The sequence below is a fragment of the Nannobrachium achirus genome (genome assembly GCF_963921795.1).
Source record: "Nannobrachium achirus genome assembly, chromosome: 9".
NCBI classification, from domain to species: domain Eukaryota; kingdom Metazoa; phylum Chordata; class Actinopteri; order Myctophiformes; family Myctophidae; genus Nannobrachium; species Nannobrachium achirus.
In genome coordinates, this window is record NC_137818.1 from 61,630,927 (window position 1) to 61,647,442 (window position 16,516).

A 16,516-nucleotide genomic window follows, 5' to 3' on the forward strand; every position below is an offset into this window, starting at 1 on the left:
GGATGTTGCATGAGAAGAGCAGATGGGATTGCTGTCATGGTGAAGGCTCTAGATCAGGGGTCTTCAACGTTTTCAGGCCAAGGACCCCTTACAACCTTTTCATAGATTCCATATAGTTTCATCGTTTTTGACAGCACAATCATCAGTGTATTTTGGATTCATGTCAATGTGTGTTTTCAGATATTTAACCACTTCCATCCATCCATCCATCTTCAACCGCTTATCCGGAATCGGGTCGCGGGGGTAACAGCTCCAACTGAGACTTCCAGATTTCCTTATCCTGCGCAACTTCCTCCACTCCCTCTGGGAGTATACCAAGGCGTTCCCAGGCCAGTCTGGAGATATAATCCTTCCATCTGGTCTTAGGTCTGCCACGGGGTCTCCTCCCAGTGGGACGTGCATCGAGGACCTTCCTAGGAAGGCGCTCGGGGGGGCATCCGTAAACCGTCAATACTTAATAAACTTGACCTTTCACTCTGTAGGCTACTTAGTTGTCTCTTTTTCCCCTCTATACCAACGCTCTTTGCCAAAAATAGCTGATCTACAAGCTCACAACGCCTCGCAGCGCGAGGTGTTGTGAGCTTGTAGATCTGCTATTTTTGGCTACATTTCTCAGAACAAGGACACTAGGGTTCAAGTGGTTACTATAAAAAAAATAAGTTTCTACCATACAAAGATTTGGAGGACCCCCTATAGTAACTCTGAGGACCCCCTGTTAAAGACACCTGCTCTAGATGAGTGTGTGGGGATTTATCCTGGGTGCATCAATATGCAACAAGTGTGCAGTCACCAAACAGTCCAATTTGTCAAGCCAGGTGTGACTGTTTAAATCTGCCATCACCCACAGCACACATGGTTACATGAGTGCTGTGGGTAAGTATACTATTGCTTTGTTAGTTAGGGAAAGTTAGACACATTTTTGACCAATTTGGAAAATAAATGCTATTTCCTCACAAATGTGTTCATAAAGGTGTCTACTAACACCAATCCAACTCCCTTGGGAAACTTTGTGGGAGCCAATCAAAGTGGGGGTACCCGGAGGGCCTGGGCAAACAACTGGGGAAATTAGAATAGGCCAATATGAACTTTTGGGATGTTTAATTATGGGTTTTCAGGGGTGCTGAATCCATTCCAGCCATTAGTTTTTAGTTAAAAAGAAACTACTCCTGGCCATAAAATGGGCCACGCCTACTTTTCAGGGGTCCTATCCATCAAATTGTGATGGCCGTGATTGTCACTTATTTATCTTTGTTGAGTGGTAGATTTAGATTCTTAGGATTCATAGAACGTTAAATAAAGATATCTCCATTTTCTTCTGTTGCGTTTACTTTGCGTAATTTGCACAATTATTAATTGTCTAATTATCCAAAAAGTGGATCACTATCATTTAGCTTATAATGAACGTTGAAAGGTAATTCAAGAGTCAAGGTCCATGTTTGTGATGTCCAGAAAATAATCTATTACTATGGTGCAGTCATGCAATCTCCCCTCATAAGCATATGTTTGCATAAATGGTGCAAAAATACAATACAAATCAGGAAATTACTGTACTGCATTTTCCCTTTTTTCCAACTTAGAGATGATCTCAGACCATATTACTCAAGTAACTGCCCAACCAGGAGACTTTGGCGATGCTGATCAGCAACCGTAAAATGCTACCATTGATGGTTATCTCCTGTAAACTAAGAAGGTAACTCTCATGGACGGAATGGCTTTGGGACAAGGAATTGGAAAGCCATCATAGATCATGTGGCCAGTAGGCTGACCACTTCAAAGCCATACTGGATAGCAAGTCCAAGGAGTATATGGAGATCTACGTATGTACAGTCTCCCATCTTTACTGAAGGAGGCCACACGGAAGAGATGCCAGGGTGGCAAGCCTCCAACTACTTACCATGTGGACGATGATACACCATTGGGGAAAGTTTCAGCAAAACAGTTCCTGTCAAACAGCATTAAAGATGTCTATCTCGCCAAGAAAGCCCTCCAGCTCTTTCAAGGGAAAACTAAAGTTTTCATAGTCAATTCAAGGCAGGATATCCACTCAAACTATATGGATGTTAAATGTATAAAATCTCCATAGCTCGCACAAGTAGTAGTACGCCTTGTCATTGTCCGGCCATGTGGCCCATAGGCCTGTAGAGTGAGTCAGGTTGATGTAGCCTACACATACAGTACATCCCCCAGCCATGATGCACTAGACACTGCACTAGTACACTCTGGATGCACGTATGTCGAAGAGATTTACCTCCAACCCAACCTTTGATTATGAGTTTCAAGCAGGGAGGTGTTGTGTACCATTTTTATAGTCTTTCAAATGACCCGGCCAGGAATTGAACCCTGCCCTCCAAATCTCAGATTGGACACTCAAATCACAAGGCTACTGAGCTGGTAGCTCACTCAAAGAGGCTGGATAATCCTGACCTGCACAGCCTGGATGCTGTCTGAAGAGAGGGGCAACACATCTCTGGATTGAGTTAATTTACACTGATGTATTTTACTATTTTCTCTTGCAACCATCAGCAATGCACATCAGGAAACAGATAATCAGTAGTGCATGCACTTGGTAAGGGGATGGCTGCAAGTGCCACGCTGCGAGCTTGTAGATCTGCTATTTTTGAAAAAGTCGTGAAAATGTGTGCAGATCTTTGAATATATGTATTTTTAGAGCAAACGTTTGTAACTCAAATTTTGCTTCTGGGTGGTCCTTGGAACTATAATATTTTGAGATATGAATTATTTTTACAGAGGTCCTTCACATGAAAAGGTTTGAGAACCACTGACATAGTAGTCTCTAAAGAACAGACTAACTGAGCTGTTAACTGTTAAGTGAAAAGGATCTTTTCTTTGACGATGGCTGGCCAGATTGCTGACATTATAGAAACATAGGTTTTTCAAAAAAAAAACGTAGAAGGATTCAAAGGACACTTATAAAATCGGGTCAAAATTCTAATTTTCACGATTTTTCAAAGATAGCAGATCTACAAGTGCCGCACTGTGAGCTTGTATATTTGCAATTTTTCAATAGTTAAAGCAGTCGATAATCCTAGGCCTAAATGGGTTAATTAATTGGAAACTGAAAACGAACGAAGTATGCAAAAGGAGGGGTGTGCGCTCCCAACGTCCATCGTTCCCAACAGACATTACTCTAACATCTACCTATAGGCTACATCTTTAAAAACACTAATCTCTGTATCCGTTCTGTCTGTGTCCCTTTTTTCCTATATATGGAGATCCTTGATGTCATCAATTCGACGTCATAGTGCTGACGTCACTCTGACAACAGGTACCAAATGTAGTCATTGTGATGCTCCCAACGATCTACGACCTCAGACCCACACAACCTGGCTCTCACGATGCGTTGTGAGCTTATAAATCTGCGTTTTCGAGCGGTGCAAAACGCTCCTGCATTTCACTGTGTGTTTTAGTACGAAATGTATCAGCACATAATGTATTACACATAAAAGTAACTGACATCACGGACGGAACGGCCCATACAAGGAGACATGCGCGCGTGTCGTGTTACAAATGGTAAATGGTAAATGGTGCATTTATATAGCGCTTTTATCCAAAGCGCTTTACAGAGATTGTGCATTACATTCACCCATTCACGCACACATTCATACACCGGTGGCGGAGGAAACCATGCAAGGCACCAACCGGCTCACCGGGAGCTATGTGGGGTTCAGAGTCTTGCCCAAGGACTCTTCGACATTAACTCAGGGGGAGCCCGGATTCGAACTGGGAACCCTTCGGGAACCCTTTACCACTCACTTTAACACATGTTAACAGTGGTTATACAGATACAGATGATATTTCAATGCAAGGTGTAATTGTGTTTGATTTATCTACCGTACATCCACACTAGCTACTGTAAATACTGTACACGTCATAGTCTCACATTTTGCATCTTATAATCTAATGTTTTTGAATCAAGACAGTCTACTGAAATCTTTTCATACATCGGTTCTACAGTACCTTCTGTATATTTGCATATGTAGCCTAACAACATATTTGCAATTAATTCAATATTAATAAGAGGTTTAGATTACTAAATCGTATAAGCAGAGTGAACTTGAGGGTGTTATTTTCTAGTCGGTGTAGTTTTAATGGGACACGTTTGTTATATTTGGGGTGTTACATGCATTCACTGTGATTACTTATTCTGACTTAAACAGGTTTGATCTAGTCTCAGAATGTGTTAGGATGTATATGGGCAGAAGCCTCTAGCTTTCATGCTTGTGTTAACCTAAAAATATATATATATTCAGAGCATTGGTCACACATAAAAAGCAGTTCTCTCTCTTCACTGTAAATTGGGGGCATGCAAATATTGAATATTTGCGAGTTTGTTTTTCATTACCTACAGTAATGTGTCGGTGCATGTGTGGTAGTGTAGTATACTCTTCCTAATAAGTCAACATATTTCCCTTTTGGCATCAACGAGAAAGCCTATAAAAAAAAGAACAGAGAGACATTCAAGTATTCAAAAACAAAAAAAGAGCTATAAAAATAAAATTACATTTTCTCAGTGTGCACAGTGTGCCTTCACAGCCAGAGCGCTTGTGCTATTCACAGTATTTAAGCAAGGCACAGCCCCTAACATAAGTGTACATCAGGGGTCTTCAACGTTTTCAGGCCAAGGACCCCTTATTTGAGAGAGAGATGAAGCAGGGACGCAACCTTTTTCATAGATTCCATATACGTAGTTTCATTGTTTGACAGCACAATCGTCAGTGTATTTTGATTTCATGTCAATTTGTGTTTTCAGATATTTAACCACTTGAACCGTCAATACTTAATAAACTTGACCTTTCACTCTGCTCTTTTTCCCCCTCTACACAAAACCTCTGGGCCGAAAATAGCCGATCCACAAGCTCACAACACCTCGCAGCGCGAGGCGTTGTGAGCATGTAGATCTGCTATTTTTGGCTAAAGTTCTCAGAATATGGACACTAGGGTTCAAGTGGTTAATGTAAAAAAGGAGGAAAAAGGCTTCTATCACACAAAGATTTGGAGGACCCCCCCTGTAGTAACTCTGAGGACCCCCTAGGGGTCCCGGGCCCCCTGTTGAAGACCCCTGGCGTACATTAAGCCAGGCAGGACGATCATCTTCACAAGCCCTGCTCCAAGCCCAGAACCGTCCCGAGCATGGACCTGAGTTTGCAAACGCCCAGGGACGCGTGCGTCCCCAGCCAGGAGCACGGGGGCGACGAGTGGGTGTCCGCCCAGTACTGCAGCATCTCCCGGGGCGCGACATGGTGGACGGAGACCATGGCCTGGTAACAGCAGCGCCCGTAGGGCACAGCCGGTCCTCCGGAGAACAGCGGGCAGTGCGTGGGCGTCACGCCGGCCGCGCGGGCGCATAGCCCGACGAACACGTCCTCGGGGGGCAGAGGGGTGGACAGAGGGGTGGCAGCGGCCGCCAGGGAGATCTTGAGCAAGGCGGAGCGGGAGAGAACGTAGGCCGTGCCGCTGCAGTAGTCCGGGAAGATGTCGGCGTGGTACGCGCCGGCGGGGAGGTAGTGCTTGCTGTCCTGTGATGAGGTGCAATTACATTATTATTATGGCATATTGGTTAGTAGGGCATTCACCAAATATTTGACTATTCAAATATTCGAATATCAAAGTCACTATTCGACTTTGTTCACCGAAGTCGAATATTCGCTTATTTTTATTTTTGTATTGTTTTGTCTTTAAAAATATATATATTTCTTCATGGTTTATAAAGCTTGGCTTGATAGGAAGTCATAAGAACCCTGACAAGCACTTGGAATTCTAGGTATTACATTTAATGTGACTCGGTTCCACAGATAAATAGCAGATAGATAAATAGCAAATAGCAGCTGCGAGGCGTTGTGAGCATGTAGATCTGCTATTTTCACAATGTTCGCCCCTTGCGGGAGTCTCTCTCCATTCCGACATGTTGCCACTCCGAAATTGACTTCTAATTGTCGGAGTGGCGACACTCCCATAGGGGTTACGTTTAGGGTTAGGGTTAGAGATAGAGTTAGTGTCGGAATGGAGACATGTCGGAAAGGAGACATGTCGGAGTGGCGGGATGTAACCGCCTCTTGCTTACTTAATATTTGACAGTTTGGTCAGTTTGGCCAGTCCTGTCGAATATTCGACTATTCGAATACTTTGAGGTCGAATAATTCGAATACTAAAAATCACTGTTCGTGAATGCCCTATTGGTTAGTAGTGAATACATTTGCTAGTTTGAGTCCTGAGAGAACCATTAGATGAGGTCAGAAAGTAGGGAGTATAGCATGAAAGGTCACAGCTGGCAGCCAGGCAGTGCCTCCTTGTTTTGTGACTGTGAGAAAGAGATAAGTTCTTGGAGTTTAATGAGCTCAGGAGAGAGAAGGAATAGAGATGTTTTTGTTTTAGCAAATTAATAATGAACTGTGAGAGGGAGGGCAAGGCAGTCTGTCTGTCGTTGGTGAAGGATGCATGTGTATGTTGTGTGAGTGACTGTTACAGCGCTGTAAATACATGTTTTCTATTATCTTTTAACATCGTTTCTGAGTCAAGCTTTTGCTGATCTTTTGAGCGTTTCAATTCCGCTATGGAGTCCATAAATTATGTAGAATTTCTACGTCACCTGGTCTCGATCCGGAGCCACCCGGAGGTGCACCCGGCCGAGGTACAGGTCCCCTTGCTCGTAGGGGTTGCGGCTCCGGTTCAGGAAGCGCAGGAGGGCGCTGGGGTTGAACAGGACGTCGTCGTCCACCTTGGCCGCGAAGTGGGCCTGCGGGCAGAAGCGGCGGCACCAGCCCAGCATGCACAGCGTCTTCAGGGTGAGGTTGTTGTAGCTGTCCAGGAACCGCCCCTGGATCAGGTCTCCTCGCTGCCGCGCCTCCTCGATCAGCAGCTTGGCCAGCCCGGGGTCGTTGGTCACCCCGACCATGAACAGAGTCATGACCCGGAGACCCCTCACCTCGATCTCCCCGGCCCAGCTGTCCCGGATGGCCTGCCGGGCCCGCTGGTTGGCAGGCGCCGACGTCACCATGATGATGAGATAGGGCTTGGCACGCTTTGATTGATTGAAGACTTTATTAGAAGTTTGCATAGGAAAAGGTACAGTTTCATGACGGTACAGTTCACTGGTACACGGTCTACTAAAAGGAGATCCATGAAAAGACTACGCTTATTTCCACAGGAAACCATTTAAGTATCTCATATAACATTGAATGACAGACGAAGAGAACACAGTACTATGCAGTAGATATGTAAATAAAATAAAATGAAAGAAAAAAAAAAGAAAAACAGTAAGTCTAAACCAGGGGTCTTCAATAGGGGGTCCGGGAACCCCAGGGGGTCCTCAGAGTCACTACAGGGGGTCCTCCAAAACTTTGAGTGATAGAACTTTTTTTTTCTCCTTTTTTATATTAACCACATGAACCCTAGTGTCCTTATTCCGAGAACTTTAGCCAAAAATAGCAGATCTACAAGCTCACAACGCCTCGTGAGCTTGTAGATCGGCTATTTTCGGCAAAGAGCTTTGTTGTAGAGGGGGGAAAGAGCAGACTAAGTACAGAGTGAAATGTCAAGTTTATTAAGTATTGACGGTTCAAGTGGTTAAATATCTGAAAACACAAATTGACATGAATCCAAAATACTCTGATTGTGCTGTCAAACGATGAAACTATAATGGAATCTATGAAAAGGTTGTGGGGGTCCCTGCTTCATCTCTCTCTCAACTAAGGGGTCCTCGGCCTGAAAACGTTGAAGACCCCTGGTCTAAACAAACAGTAAGTATATATTATACAGACCTGACAGACCAGGGGACTGGGCATGAGCAGGAACTCCTCCGATCTGGTGGGAGGGATGCTCTGCGGGGGGATGATGTGAGCGTGGTGTGCTGTGTGCGGCTCCACCACCGTGTTCATGTTCATAGTGGTGACCCACAGCTCGATGGAGTCCACGAACAGCAGCGCCAGCAGGCACGCGACCACTATCGCAGCGACGACGAGAGGCAGAACCCCATACCTGCCCGCTCTCTTTCCGAACCGGGGCTTGCACACCCACAGTCCGCCCCGTCCCAACATGACCTCCCCGCAACCTCCACGATGCCACAAGCAGCGTTTAGAGACGGATGACCGTTGTTGCTGCTGCAGCCCGCACAGCGCGATCAGCCTTCGCGTGTTTCTCCGAACGCCGTCAAGGATACTTCTTCTCCAGTAATAACCGTGTCCCTCCTCCTCCTGCGAGAGTCGCACCACGCCTGATGATGTCCGCTGGACGCTCCTTTTACCCTTGATCGTGTATTCAGGTCGTCCTCCGCAGCCGGAGCGGACGCGATGATGATCATCAGCAGCAGCAGCAGTAGAGCTGAAAGGGAGGAGTGGATGTGGTTGTGGTCTCCTCGGCGCAGCTGCAGTCTGCAGCAGCATCACTCTCTTCTCTTTCGTTTCGACCTATGCTTTCGACACGCAATATGTGGAGTTGGCGCTTATGAAACAAACGGTCGATCTTTACTTCCCGACTCCCCCCAGCCAACTGCCTGAAGCTCTCGTTGACCCTGTTCTGCAGTGCAGAATCTATGCAGCACTATAATGTAGGCTACTGACAGACAGTACTGTATAGGCCACTGTTTCCCAAGCAGTGGGTCGGGGACCCATTTGTGCGTCACGGGACACATTTTTATGGATCCTCTATTTATTTTTAATAAAATTCCCCCCTACGTTTGGTTTTTAATTATTAGGCTATTATTTCAAACCATTTTCAAAAAACTTTCCCCAAAAAGATTTTCATGAATCTTGAGCTAAAAGAGATTTTTATTTTGATTACAAAATATGCCCCCACCGCAATTATTATTTCTAGGCTACAGTTTTTGTTCAGTAACAGGATTCCTTGTCTGTCAAAATATATATATCAGGGGTCCAGCGTTTTCAGGCCAAGGACCCCTTAGTTGAGAGAGAGATGAAGCAGGGACCCCCACAACCTTTTCATAGATTCCATATAGTTTCATTGTTTGACAGCACTATCCTCAGTAGCCTATATTTTGGATTCATGTCAGATATTTAACCACTTGAACCGCAATTAACAACGTTTCTATCACACAAAGATTTGGAGGACCCCCTGTAGTAACTCTGAGGACCCCCTAGGGGTCCCGGACCCCCTGTAGAAGACCCCTGGGCTATATTAACCACTTCAGCCCTATAGGCCTATACATTTTGGCCATTTGAAAATAGCCAATCTATAAGCTCACAATGTTTTATAATATTTATTAGTATAATAAATAGGCTACTGCAGTATTTCTATAGGCCTACCGCAGTAGGCCTACTTGAACACGTTCACAATATAAGCATATGCATTCAACCCAGATTCGGCTCAAGCAAAAGGTCAAATTCGTTCTGCATAAAATGTGGAAGGAAATCCCTAACTTCCTTTAAAACTGCTCAGAAAAACCACTCGAAACTGGTAACAATAAAACTAACCTAACCTGACCCTTTATTGTAAATACCTTTTATTTTGCTTTTATTTTTTTTAATTATTATTTTTACATCTGTTTTTCTGGTGATATCTACTGCATAGTAGGCTACTGTGTTCTGTCATTCAATGTTATATGAGTTAGTTAAGGAGAAGGATTTCAGTGGAAATAAGCCTCGTCTTACCCGAGTTTCCTTTTAGTTGACCTTGCAGGCCTACCAGTGAACTGTACTGTCATGAAACTGTACCTTTTCCTATGCAAACTTCTAATAAATAGCCTACTTCAATCAATCAATCAATCAATCAGTCCAAGTAGGAACCAACTCGTGGTCATTGATGACATCTGGTGGTCTTCATCGGCAGTGCAGTTCTCGTACTTGTATTGCCACCACAAATACAATAAAACCATAAACGTTCATCATATAACCATTGATTGGTTGATAAAAGAAGAAACAACAAGGTGATTTAGATAAGGGCAGATAACATAACCTTTATTGGTCCTGCAGGGGAATGTAGCTGTCATAGCCAGGGGCGTCACACCAAATTCTGGGCCCTGGGTACAAGGATTCACTGTGGGCCCCAAAGAATGTCTATTGAAAAATAGCAGATATGCAAGCTCACAGCGCGGCACCGAGTGCCGCGCTGCAAGCTTGTAGATCTGCTATTTTTGTGAAATTGTGAAAATGTGTGCAAGAAACCCATGTTTCCACGTCAGTGATGCTCAAACTTTTTCATGTGAAGGACCCCCAAAATGATATGTATTTGGCCAAAAATTTGAGCTACAAAAATGTTCGCTTAAAAAATACATATTCAAAGATTTGCACATATTCTCATGACTTTTCAAAAATAGCAGATCTACAAGCTCGCAGCGCGGCAGCTTGTATATCTGCTATTTTTCAATAGCTAAAGTTACTAGGGCCCCTCCACCTTGGGCCCTAGTAACTCAGTCCCACTTTCCTACCCCTTGTGACGCCCCTGGTCATAGCACAGCATAGGAGCAGCATGAGGGTTTACCAGGCTAGTATTCTGCAGGAGAGGCCTCTCCTGATTGGAGACAATTAGTATCCCAGCCTGAATATGCATTTTCTGTAAACGAGCTATCGAGACATGGACTGGAGAGACTCCTGTTACTGAACTCTAGTCTATATAGCAATGAGTAGGTTACCATCAGATTAGAGCTATCCTACTTAACACATTAAGTTAACAAAATAATATCACTTTACCCACCGTTAAGTTATGCTGCAGATTTAAATTAAATATTGTTTCTTCTCATGTCATTGTTTGTTTAATCACTTTCAATTTCACATATTTATCCTGTATCCTTTTTCTCTTCTAAAGAGCTGGACAGACAAGGAATCCTGTTACTGAACAAAAACTGTAGCCTAGAAATAATAATTGCGGTGGGGGCATGGTGGTGCAGCCGGTAGTGCTGTCACCTCACAGCTAGAAGGTCCTAGGTTCAATTCCCGCTGGGAGCGTGTTCTCTCCTCTGTCAGTGGCGAAAGGGCCTTTCTCTGTGGAGTTTACCTTTTCTCCCCATGTCCCCTAAAGGCCCTAGGGTAGACCTATAGGTACCAACAAAAAAAACTTTAAAAAAACGCAGTAATCCTGCGTCTCGAAAATAACCGATCTATGAGCTGTGAGCAATGCTTTATAGCACATTTCTCACATAAAATACAATACAGTAGTTGAAGTCCAGATTAAACAGCACATGGAGAGTATCTAAGTTGTGTGCTTATTTCCATGTGAAACAGGATAGGGAGGCGGGGCGTAACGTTGATCAGAATTTGATTTGAACATTTAACAGTGGCCGTCATAAAAAAACATGGAAAATTACAATAAAGGTTGAAGATTGATTTATGGGTGGATGACATTATTATCATTGGGTGAGATCTACCCCACATAAGCACATGTCATATTTAGTTTGACAGTAATGAAACATGAGCGGATTTAGATTTCAAAATCCAATCACATGTCACATCGTTACCTTGAGGCTACTTTAGTATAAACTGTATATGACGTATAATACATATATTTCGATGTGAGTTCTGGGTCCTTGAGGGGGTTCCAGGGGATCCCCAACCAAATCAGTGAATATAGCAAAAGTTATTTTAACCACTTTAACTCCTATAGACATTAGTTACTTGAAAATAGCAGATCTACACTTGTTGTCTGGATCTAATCTCACCACTGCTTTTCTTGCTGTCTGTAAAATGTAAACTTTAACACAGATTGTGGGGGCAAAAGAAAATCGCAGATCTACAAGCTCACAGCATGTCATATTGCAATGCTTTGTGAGCTTGTAGATCTACTATACACACATACATATAAAAATGTGATATAAAAATGATATTCTTGAAACATGTTAACAACACATATCCTGTATGGGGGTCCCAGGCACACCATCTTTTCAGATGGGGGTCTGTGTGGCAAAATGTGTATTAATTTGGGGGTCCTTGACATGAAAATGTCTGCGAACCACTGGACTCGAGTGTCTATGACATCACTACTATACTGTCAGTACTGTATAGCAGCCATTATATAAAGTTGAATTGTCTGCATGTGTGCTTGTGTTTCTGGACAAATTTGACCATACTGTATGAACATGTCTGACATCTGTACCTCATATGATGTCAGACATGTTCATGGTCATATTTGTCAAGAAAAAATAAAATAAAAGAATAACAACAATATATTTACCTAAGTTAATTAATTAAGTTAAAGCTGCATTATGTAACTTTCCTCTTATACCACAGATTTGAGCCAGGTTTTCTGCCTGTGGTTTCAGTACTGGAATTTAAGATATACTATAAGGAGACTATACTATCGTCTCTGTGGAGTTTGTGCATCTGCTACTACTGCTTGCAGTAGTACGATCAAGTAGGGCATTCATTTGTGAAAGATTTATAATAATATTAATATTATTATACTATAATAATATTATACTGTATACTCCACCAAACAGATTGGACAAAATTATATTTTATTCATTTATATGTATAAGTTTCACAGTGCCACTTGCTTGTACATTTTGTATGAATAATCAAAGGTTAGGGTTAGATGATGCTAATATATACATGCACACAATAATAATGTAATAATTACATCTCTTTTAGACATGGAAAGGAAAAGTCTCGCCGGTGTTATTGACAGGAGAGATGGTCAGAGGAGCAGAGTTTAATCCTTATTAGGACGAGGATTAAAAAATGAATAGAGTCAATCAATGTCAGTTAGACTACTGACCTGGCACCCAATAGACACGGCTGGAAGACATACTCAAATGTTTTTACTTAATATTTCACTTAAAAAGATAAAATTGGTTATTTTATCGTCTACTCAGACTTTTGGGAGAACCATGGACAGCTTTGAAGTTGCTTGATTCATCAGTATTTAGATGTTTGATATTCATTTGATCAAAGTGTGTCGCTTCATGCCGTGTTTAGAGCTTGTGAATCTGCTACTTTTGATGCTTTAGGGTCACAAAGTAGAGCATTCATTTATGAAAAAAACTCTGTAAGTCAAAGGCCTGTATTCAAAGTTTGAACCCATTTAGAACTGAGGCCGATTCATATTTATTACAAATGACAAAAAATATATATATTTTACTATTTACTATAGCAACACTTGGCATCAATTACTTTCAGTACCAATTGCCAAAGTAAAATCACTAAAATCATTGTAAAATGTGTCAGAAACTTTATTGAAATATGCTGATCTACAAGCTTCGCCGCAGGTTGTCAGCTTGTAGATCTGCTGTCGTCGAAACAGTCAGAGTATAAAATAGAGCTTAGAGGAATAGTTCACCCCCTAAATGACTTCTTTTCTATTGATTACTCAGGCCATGGAGACTCGAGTTCAATCATATTTTTAGTTTTTTGGTCGTATTCCTAGGACAATAATTTGAATACAATAAATGTACCCCCATTCATTCCGGATGGGGACCCATCCGGAATCAATGGAGGTAAATTTACTATAATATATTTTTTGTCTTAGGAATGCGACAAATACAAAAAAGTATTATTGAACTGAAGTCTCCATGGGGTGAGTAATCAATAGAAAAAAGTCATTTTGGGGGTGAACTACTCCTTTTAAGTGGTTATTGTATGTTTCGTAATAATAATCTAAATCTACAAAGTAACTTGTAACTAAAGTTTTCAAGTGTAATTGAGTAACACATTTCCCTCTGACTCTGAGTAGTGGAGTAGAAATAAGTAAGTGTATTGAGAAAACGAAATACTCAAGTAAAGTTAAAGCACCTCAAAATCACACTTGAGTACTTGAGTATGTACTTAGTTACTTTCCACCACTGCCAATAGAATACATCTGTTAGGATCAACAGTTAAATGGCTTGATTTGAAACAACAGTTAATGAAAAATAAACATGTAAATCAGTCCTTCCATAGACACATTTGTTGTCTTTGTTGAAAAGAACATTTTAAATGTAGGATTAAATTAGTCTAACCAGTGTGAATGACAGGTCTGATGATCAAAGGACCAGAGTTTGTACCATCACTGGAGTCACCTGGACTGAAGAATGGATAGAGTTTCTCAGTGAAGGTGCAGCCAGTGAAAGAGTAGAGATGAACTCTGGCCTCCACATCATAAAAGGAGACCAGACCCTCCTCATAATCCACAAACACTCCCACTTTCTGGACCTTCTGTTCTACAGGGAGGAGGATATCATAGTCATCATCAGTACCTGCCGTGTACTCATTTCCATTCTCCAACCCTATAGTCCAGTAACCACTGTTGGGGCTCGCTGTGATATCCTCTTTCCTGTCGATGGACTCTCTGACCACTCCTAAATCCCAGTCAGTCTTCCCTTTAACCTGAACCTCATAGTAAAACCTTCCTGAGGAGAAGCTTTGTTTTCCCAAGACATCAAGATATTCAGAGAATCTCTTTTTGTTTTCTGGGAGATTCTTCTTTTTTTTCCCACACCTCAATTGTTTTCCATCCTCAGACAAGATGAGGTAGGGATTTGCTGTATCAGGGTCCAGAGTTACATCCACTGCATATTGCTGGATCCTCCTCAGCTCAGCATCACGCAGCTTCTCCATCTCTTGGCTGAGTGTATTCTCCAGCTGAGCCACAGCTGTCCTCACAGTCTCCCCATATGAAGACTGAGAGACACTGACCTTTGTCCAGTCCTTGGGGGGTGGCGGGGTCTTAATGGATTTGATGTTCTGGAGGAGGTGGAGGTGGTCTTCACTGTGTGAGAGCTGCTTCAGCTCAGAACTTCTCTTCTTTAACTCAGTGATTTCCTGTTGCAGATCTTTAATGAAGCCTTCAGCCTGTTTCTCTGTTGTTTTCTGCTTCTCTTCAATCACACCAATAATCACAGCCTGGCTTCTCTCAACACACCTGATCAGAGCAGTGAAACCCTGCACACTGTCTGCTATTTCTATATTTGCATATTTTTGTCTGAGCTGTACTGTGTGTTTGACCTCCTGAATCTTCACTTGTCTCACCTGGATCATCTGCTGAACTTCAGCCTCTGTCCTTCCCAGCTCAGCCTTCTTCCCTTCATAAGCCTCTTCCAGAGATACAATTTGATGTAACTTGTGGTCTGACTTGGCGCAGAACTGACAAATACACATGTGGTCAGTCTTACAGAACAGCTCCAGAGGTCTGTCATGTTTCTCACAGATAAGGTTCTTTACAGGGTTGATTAGTTTGTGTCGTTTTAACCCTGAGACTCTGTGATGAGGCTCCAGGTGAGTGTCACAGTAGGAGGTCAGACACACCAGGCAGGACTTCAGGGCTTTGAGCTTGTTCTCAGTACAGACGTCACAGGAGACTTCATCTGGTTGAGCAGGTTCCTGGTTTGAGGTGGAATTGTTTTCCAGTTGCCTTAACTTCCTGAACTTCTCAGCCATCTCAGAGAAGACTTTATTAACAGAGAACTTTGGTCTCTTATGGAAGGTTTCGTTGCATAGTGGACACTGACACAGATCACTGGTGTCCCAGTAATGTGTGATGCAGGTGTTGCAGTAGTTGTGTCCACATGTGGTGGTGATTGGATCAGTGAACACATCCAGACAGATGGAACACAGGAACTGATCTTCAGACAGGAGAATGCTGGCACAAGCCATTTCTATACAATGCAAATAAATATAGAAAGAAACTCTGGAAAAGAAAGAAAGAAATTGAATGCTATAGTACTGACAGCTTAACAGAGATTTCCGAACTACCCGTTGTTTTGCCTTAATCTGATTATGATATCTGTTATAATATCCCAGTACAGTGGTTTATTTCTATTATTATATATTTTTTGACTGCAGCTCTGATCGTGAGCGGTGGGGTTAAACAGTAAATACCTGTACTTTATTTTTATCGCAGTGTTTCTGTCCCCAATGAGCTATATAGTGCTGATGCGCTGTATAGTGAAGTACGGCGACTCAAAGGGGAATTCGGATGAAATCATGTGACAAATCTTGTTTTGCAAGTCTTCAGGAAGTACAAACACTGTGGACAGGTGTATTTAATCATTATAAACAACAGATATCTATATTCTTTTCCCTGAGTGATGAAAAATAAGCAATTTACCATTAAACCCCAACGCCCACGATCAGAGCTGCGGTGAAAAAAAACATTTTACAAACTGAACCATTAGACTACAGGATTTCCAGGAAAACGAAACTTAGGGAAGATTGTGTCTGGCTACAGTTTAATAAGTCTTTGTTCTCTATTACAGAATAATAAATCCTTATCATAATGTACTCACCTGTCTTTACGATGTCAATATTTCAGCAAAAAAACTGACGTTTTTTTTGTTTAGTAGAGAGCGTGTCTGTGTGTCTATGTGTCTGTGTGTGTACAGTATGTGTGTGTGTGCTGCCGCCCACACCTACTGTATACTTGAGCTTTGGACTTTTAGATCGCATCAGTGACTGAGAGGCTGCTCTGTTGTTACTGTTAACCCTTCACAGCCTCCTCTTCTCTGAACGTCATCTGTTTCTCCTGTTATGGTTTAGTGCAGCCACTCCCTATGTAACGGGTAGTGTCTGTCTGCATATTTGGTGAAGGTGTCTATGGTGCAGAAGTGATGACACGGCCACACAGGACTTGCTCTCAC

General features: G+C 42.5%; 2 protein-coding genes across 2 annotated transcripts; both read right to left on the reverse strand.

The window, feature by feature from the left end:
- Nucleotides 1-5,114: 5,114 nt before the first annotated feature.
- On the reverse strand, nucleotides 5,115-8,054 carry b3galt4 (UDP-Gal:betaGlcNAc beta 1,3-galactosyltransferase, polypeptide 4; the record flags this gene model as incomplete). Its single annotated transcript, XM_080733475.1, has 3 exons — nucleotides 5,115-5,537; nucleotides 6,608-7,039; nucleotides 7,779-8,054. The coding sequence occupies 3 exons, from the start codon at nucleotides 8,052-8,054 to the stop codon at nucleotides 5,115-5,117; spliced, it is 1,131 nt and encodes a 376-aa protein (XP_080589601.1).
- A 4,444-nt stretch (nucleotides 8,055-12,498) lies between these two features.
- Nucleotides 12,499-16,252, reverse strand: LOC308291948 (E3 ubiquitin-protein ligase TRIM21-like). The gene is made up of 2 exons (XM_080734108.1): nucleotides 16,166-16,252; nucleotides 12,499-15,567 (listed from the first exon to the last, which is right to left on the reverse strand). Exon 2 carries the CDS (start codon nucleotides 15,531-15,533, stop codon nucleotides 13,896-13,898), a length of 1,638 nt encoding a protein of 545 aa, XP_080590234.1. The 5' UTR covers nucleotides 15,534-15,567; nucleotides 16,166-16,252; the 3' UTR covers nucleotides 12,499-13,895.
- Nucleotides 16,253-16,516: the final 264 nt, after the last annotated feature.

Bases quoted from the DNA above. Each gene is read 5' to 3' on its own strand.
- LOC308291948 (XM_080734108.1), bottom strand. From the start codon at position 15,533: ATGGCTTGTGCCAGCATTCTCCTGTCTGAAGATCAGTTCCTGTGTTCC.